Genomic DNA, 7652 nt, shown 5'->3' with positions numbered 1-7652 from the left:
TTCTTTCAGTTTCCGTCTACCAAATCCACTCACAAGGCTCTGGTCGGCCCGAGGCTATAGTAGAAGACACTTTCCCAAGGTGCCACACAGTGGGACTGAACCCAGAACCATGTGGTTGGTAAGCGAGCTACTTACCACACAGCCACCCCTGCGCCTATGAAAAGTATAATTAATTACAACTTTATGCTGTTATATATCAACAGTAATACATAACATTGGAGAATAATACTACTGGAAAAGTGGCTTTGTAGTCAGTGCAGTATTAGTAATAATGTACGTCATCTGCACATGTGACTGTTGGTGAAAATGCTTTGAAAGATCACTGGATTTTTGTGAAGCAACTTGAAGCAATTTTTGTGAAGCAACTTGACAGTTTCAGTTGTGAGTTGTTCATATGTAGATCAAGTGAAACAGAAACCTGTTTCATAGATATACAGAATGATTGTGTTTTTCTACTTTTCAATGAAACTATGTTAACATGTGTCACTAGAAAATGTTTTTCTTTGTTTTGTTTTTTTTTTTGGTTTTTTTCCTGGTTTCTGTACATGAAGGTTGTGCAGATCTAGCAGGGAGTGTCTAGATTTGTCTGTGGAAGTTTAATAGAAACGAATGGTAGTATCATCTATGTAGAAGTAACAGTGTGTAGAAGTTAGAGCAGGCAGGTCATTAATATTCAGAGAGAGAGAGAGAGTAACAGACAAAATTAAAGCTTGAGAATGATTTACCATTCTGAGCTGTCTATGTCAACAGTGTCAATGTGGGAGCTAAGAGATGGTGCAGTGAAGTTACCTAAGATGATGATGGTGAGACAGGGAGAAGTAGGATTAGACAGTTGTCATCAATGTAAAACAAAAGATAATTAAATAATCTTTGGTAATAGTAATGAGTTTGGAGAGTGATGACGACCACAGATTAACAGATTAACCATTTTTGTCCCTATGCACCCCTTAGATTCCTATTTCAACTGGTGGACCCCCATAGCCATTTGATGCTTAAAAAATCCTATAATATTCTTATAATTTATTCATTATTAGGAATTGTATTAAAAAATTGTTAAAGTATTCTGTGTATTGTAGAGGTATAACTAACTGATTGCATATTAACAAGTAAATATTATACAGACCCCACCCAATGGTCACATGCACCCTGGCTGAAAACCACTGATTCAGAAGAATGTTTTTTTTTTTTTTCAGTCTTGCAAATATTTGATGACCCTGTCAGTGCAGATGCCACTTAAAAGCACCCAGTCCACACTGTAAAGTGCTTGGTGTTCGGAAGGGCTTCCAGCTGTAAAAACCTTTCCAAAACTAACCTCACCTGTGCTTGTGCCCCGTAAAAAGCACTAAGTCCACTCTGCTGAGTGGTTGGTGTTAGGAAGAGCATCAAGGTGTAAAAATCCTGCCAAAACAGTCACAGAAGTCTGGTGCAGGCTTCTGCCTGGCCGGCTCTTGTGAAACTGTCCCACTCATGCTAGCATGGAAGGCAGACATTAAATGATGATGATGATGATGAATGAGAGAAAGATTTTCAGCAAGAGTAATCAGTTTATCATAACATTCTGATACCACTTTATGTGGCTGTTCTATGTAGAACAAATGCTACTACATTTTAACCCCAGGAAAACATATTTTCCCACTGGTTAACAACACATAATCTGTGTCTGTTCTATTGCAAGTAAGGGAGTGAACCACCCCCACTCCAGCATGGCAAAACCAGTAGACCTGGTCAGGTTTCTAGATGCTTTTCTGTCCTCAGTACTGGATGTTTGCCCACTAGACATGGCAGCTACCTGTCCCTACTCACAATATGTAAACAAAGAAGCGACTACCAGTCACTGATCTTGTAACAAGCTAAAGTGGCTGGTTTAAAAATCTCTGAGAGATCCTCCTAGTAACAATGCTTAACTGCAATGGTTTGATATTACTTTGTGTGGCTGTTCTATGTAGAACAAAGAGAAAATTAGACTCTGCTGTCAGCACCTTTCTAAATAAGTTGGAATATAGATTGTATCCTGGCAGCAGTGTTGTGTTAGAGACAGGGGGAAAAGATGTGAGTGTCAGAGGAAATGAGATTAAAGATTTAGGTGCAGGGGGGTGGGGTATAAGAGCAGGTGTGGCAGTGTTGTTAAGAAGCTTGCTTGCCAACCAAGTGGTTTTGGGTTCAGTCCCACTATGTGGTACCTTAGGCAAGTGTTGTCTACTGTAGCATTGCGAGGGAATTCAGTTGTAGAAGGCATTTTTTGTATGGTTGGCTGTCCTTGCTGTCACCAACCCTCACCTGCTTCCAAGTAAGGTAATATTTCCCCATGAACAGACATGTTTTCATGAAAGATTGGAGATGAAGGACACTACTTGCATGCCAATAACACGTGTGTGCGTGAGACGTAAAAAGCACCCTGTACACTCTGTAAAGTAGTTGGCAGTAGGAAGAGCATTCAGCCATAGAAACCATGTTAAAACAGACAATTGGAGCCTGGTGCAGATCCTTGGCTTGTCAGCTCCTGTCAAATCATCCAACCCATGCCAGCATAGAAAGTGAACATTAAATCATGGCTGTGTGGTAAGTAGCTTGCTTACCAACCACATGGTTCCGGGTTCAGTCCCACTGTGTGGCACCTTGGGCAAGTGTCTTCTACTATAGCTTTGGGCTGAACAAAGCCTTGTGAGTGAATTTGGTAGACGGAAACTGAAAGAAGCCTGTTATATGTGTGTGTGTGTGTGTGTTTGTCCCCCCCCCCCACAACATCGCTTGACAACCAATGCTGGTGTGTTTACATCCCCGTAACCTAGCGGATCAGCAAAAGAGACCAATAGTACTAGGCTAACAAATTATAAGTCCTAGGGTTGATTTGTTTGACTAAAGGTGGTGCTCCAGCATGGCTGCAGTCAAATGACTGAAACAAGTAAAAGAATAAAAGAAAAAGAAAAGGATATATATTTATCATAAGGGCACCTACCTGCTAGAAAGTGGAGTTAAAACCCTCAACTTAACCACCAATGACACTGAAAAATTCAACAGACAACAAGAGTAGTCGGGTACACAAGCAAAACAATTTAACATACCATCACAGCTTCGCATTTGGATATACTTGTATCATGATTTCGAGTTTTGGCGAAATGTCTTAACTGTCTTCAGCAAGTCTTATCAAGTGAAAAATTCAACTCATTATGTTGAATATTTACTCCTTATTATAAATATATTTACGCTGAAATTGTTCTGAATTTGATGTGAAACAATTCAGAATGCCAGCAGACTCCAACATGATGAGTTGAATTTCCAAATGCCAAACTATATAGCATTAAGCTGTGATGGTATGCTAAACTTTTTTGTGTCATTGGTGGTTAAGTTGAGAGTTTTAACTCCACTTTCTAGCAGGTAGGCGCCTTAAGTGCCCTTATGATAAATATAAATTTTAATTGTATATCTATCTAGCACTGTTTAATGCCTGCTGCCACCTGTTGTTGTTATTATCAATTATTTATTTTTACTGCAGATAATAATAACATCTACATGAATATTTACTCCTTATTTTATACACATACACACACATTCTTACCAGACACACATTGCATGCTGAGATTATGCAGAGATAAGTTAAGAGTTCTTGTCTACAGCTATTCTAGATCTTCTTGTCACTCTATTAACTTCCAACTTACTTCAATCTAATTTTAATGTAACCTGATTCATTTTGATTTAACTTTATTTAATTTTATGCTGGCACCGACAGTGCTAAATTCAATTAGTTTATTTTATGCTTGATCCATAAATGTAAATATAAATATAAACAGAATTTGCCTGTATCTACCAAGATGTTTGCTCATGTGTGATGTGCCAACCCATTCCCACCCCCACCACTTATACCAAAAATCTCTCTTCTGCACTGGAACCTTTCATGGCAACCCTCCCTGGCCCCATCTCCTCGCCCAGTAGTGTCACCCACTTTGCTGCAAAACACACACACACACATACATACACTGTGGCTGGGTACTTTGCTCCCCTAAAAACAGAACTAAAGGTGAGCATGTTGCACTCAGCTCCTATAGCTTTACTAATTCATCACCAGCAATACATGATGAATCAACTTCCCTTATCCTCTCTACCTACCTAATTCAATAAATTAACTACCTTTACTCTATTTCTCTACCTAATTTACTTACCTGTATTTGTATTAACATTGCTTTGCACGGATGCCAGTGTTGGTGGTCATAATACTCGATTAACTCCTTAAGCTATATAAGTATTTACTGGTATCTGTACTAACACTTCTGTACTAATGCCAGCGCAACACCCATGTCCAGTGGCAGTAGCAAGTGTGACATGAATGATGGAGGATTAAATGCGAGGACAACTGCTAATGACATGTTTGCTGGCAAATGCTCATTACAACCTTCTTTTCAGATACTGAGAGTCGCGGTTATCGCTCTCCATGTTACCTCCAGCATCCCTTTATGTCCACTCAGAATCAGCACTGTCAATATAAGCACATTGAAGGGTGGGTCTGGTGAGATTGTTGAGATGCTTGAAAGGAGACAGGTTGATGTGTGCTGCATCCAAGAAGTCTTGTGGAGAGGAGACATAGGTATAAATTCTGGGAAGGCAACAGTGATGGGATAGGTGTTGGCATAGTTCTAGCAGAGAAATGGGTGAATAAAGTGATTGAAGTAACCAGAGTATGTGATAGAGTACTTAAGGTTAGACTAGTTCTGCATAATAGCACAACAATAATCATCTCCCCCCGCCTGCCGACTGGGTTTGCCAAATGAACAGAAGGACTGTTTATATGATACTTCTGCAGGCCATTTTAAAGATAAATGACTGTGACCTTATCTTCATGGCTGGTGATTTCAATGGATATATTGGGTGGCACCAAGGTATCTTTCATGAAGTGCAAGCAGGAGCCGGAATTGGTTACCAAAATGAGGAGGGTACAAGGCTGCTGGAGATCTGTGATGCAAATGATATAATAATGTACTCTTTAATTTTCTTGAACACAACTTTTTGAGTTCAACTCTCATAATCTTGTCCTGCAGTGTGAGCTCTTGTGACCAAGTTTTTGACAACTATAGCGTTTCTGATTTTTAAACAGACACACTTTTCTGAAGTATAGGCCTCGACATGCATAACATGGATTGGGGTCTGGCACTCTCTTTTGGTTGTACTTTCCAGGTCAACACATCTATATTTTTGCTGAATCTTTCTCTTAAATTTTTTTCACGTCGTGTTTCAGATTTACCATTGTTTGACATTCTTCTGCAATGGTTTGTAGGGTTAAGTCTTGGTTCACTTGCTCCCATTTTTGAGAGAATCCTTGCCTGAATTTCTTTTTCTCTGGTTGCCCTAAGGCTTTGTACGAAGAAAAGGGATTTAAACATATCCTGAGTGAGTTCCTGAAGTTTAAATTTTTCACACATACAGTTGACTACTCTGGCATATGTAATAAAGTCATCATTGTCAGTTTTTGTAAAATTCTGACGCTCCATTCGAGTGTTAAATAATTAACTCTTGTCAGAAAAGATCTTTGATAGTAACGCAATAGTTTCTTGGAAACTAATCTCACTCACCTTTTTGAGCAATATAAAGTTACAGTAGTGTTCATGCTTGGCTGGAGCTACCTTGCATAGCAATAGCCTCACTTTCTTCTCATCAGACCATAACTTACAATCTTTCTTAAAAATTTCCTCATACCTTCTATAGTATACACGAAATATAATACCCTCCTCTGGATTATAAGTGAATTCAGAAATTGAGTTCACCACACTGTCTGGCGTAAATGAACTTACTGAATTTTCAGACTTCCTTGACTCTAACTCAATTAACTGCTGTTGTTGTTCTTCTTGTTGTTGTTGTAATATTTGCTTCTGCAACTCCTGTAGTTGTTCCTGTTGCTTCTCTTGAAGCTGTATTACAGCAACTAATAGGTTCTCCATAATTTAATAATTTGTATGTCACACAAATTGTCAAGTAACAGTATGTGAGCTTTGAAAAATCCTTGTCGCCAGATGTTATATCCTTAGGCCTCCAATATTGTAGTACGGTTGATATTGTCAACAGCAGATAAAGAATACACTGTAACAGTGTCATGTTGTTGGCACTCCGTCGCTTACAACGTCAAGGGTTCCAGTTGATCCGATCAACGGAACAGCCTGCTCGTGAAATTAATGTGCAAGTGGTTGAGCACTCCACAGACACGTGTACCCTTAACGTAGTTCTTGGGGATATTCAGCGTGACACAGTGTGACAAGGCTGACCCTTTGAATTACAGGAACAACAGAAATAGGAAGTAAGAGTGAGAGAAAGCTGTGGTGAAAGAGTACAGCGGGGTTTGCCACCATCCCTGCCGGAGCCTCGTGGAGCTTTAGGTGTTTTCGCTCAATAAGCACTCACGACGCCCGGTCTGGGAATCGAAACCGCGATCCTATGACCGCGAGTCCGCTGCCCTAACCACTGGGCCATTGCGCCTCCACGTAACAGTGTTATAACAATATAAAATAGAAACAGTGACAGAAACAAACATGTAACGAACCAACAATCAATATTTCCAACACACTAACTCGAACTGTACCTGGACTTTGAAGACAAAACTATGAACTGCCAACTACATCAGACCACTACTATATATAAGCAGTGGTGCAGTCTATTCTAGTCAGGGGGTGTCGTACTCTTGCCACAACAGATACCTTTCCTAATACCATTTTACAGAGTGGACAAGATGCTTTTTAAGTAGCACCAGCACTGGCGAGCTCACCAAGTAACTAGCAAGACAAAAATCCCTCAACCGAGAGGGGGAAAGGTGTTGAGATAGATGGTGATGTGGATGGATGCTGACAGCTCCATAAAGAATTGCTGATCTCTTCAAATAGATGGAACACGTGGGATGAAGTACAAGGGATGACCTCAGGATGCCGAAACTTTCAGGTGCGAAGACAAAGGACAGAGATACCTGGTACCTTGCTGTACTCAAGAAAAAACGTACTCTGTAGTAGAAGTGTTAAGACTGGTCCTTCTGGTGTGTAAAGCAAGTACAGATACAAAAAAAAAGAATGCATAAAAATGGGGAAAAAATATTAAAAATATATTTTTAAAAATACAAAAGCATGTGTGAGGAAGAAGAGGAGGAAGAACAACAACAACAAGAGGAAGGCAGAAAGGAGAAGAAGAGAAAAAAAGTAAATGAAATCAAGAAAAAAATAAAAATAAGAATAAAGATAAGACTAATAGTATTTGAGAACAGTGGAAAGGAGAGTTAAGTCCATCAAGGATAAGGAAATGAAATATTTTGTAGTGGTCAATATTGTTGTGTTCTTGTCAAAAGATGACCTGTGTCTTATCAAATGATGAAGAGGATAAAAAAGATACTTACAGCTTGAGTAACATTTTTTAAAGTAGCTTTACTCAGATAGTTTTCCATTACAAATGAATTGCCAAATTTTTCAGCCTAAAAAAGAGGAAATAATGTTTGTCAAATTCTTCATCATCTTATTATTATTATTATTATTGAGTGAGAGAGCAATGCATGCCATCAAAGTGACACTGGGGTAAAATATATGAAGCCCATTATACCCATCATGACTACCCGTCTGATAAGGGTACACCAGGCACATGCATCACAGCCGCATGTGCACGACACGGTGATCTCATATCAAGATAAACAG

At 39.3% G+C, this 7652-nt stretch overlaps 1 protein-coding gene across 1 annotated transcript in view; it reads right to left on the bottom strand.

Moving 5' to 3' along the window:
• Positions 1-7652, bottom strand: part of LOC106872187 (formylglycine-generating enzyme) — a 42713-nt gene that overhangs the window by 25881 nt on the left and 9180 nt on the right. The window contains exon 2 of the mRNA XM_014919085.2: positions 7361-7435. Coding sequence (XP_014774571.1) covers positions 7361-7435 — 75 coding nt within the window. The remainder of the gene's footprint in view (positions 1-7360; positions 7436-7652) is intronic.

Source organism: Octopus bimaculoides, chromosome 4 (genome assembly GCF_001194135.2).
Source record: "Octopus bimaculoides isolate UCB-OBI-ISO-001 chromosome 4, ASM119413v2, whole genome shotgun sequence".
In the NCBI taxonomy this organism is placed as follows: domain Eukaryota; kingdom Metazoa; phylum Mollusca; class Cephalopoda; order Octopoda; family Octopodidae; genus Octopus; species Octopus bimaculoides.
The sequence above is the reverse complement of the archived record's forward strand: the minus strand, read 5'-3'. Positions and strand labels throughout refer to the sequence as shown.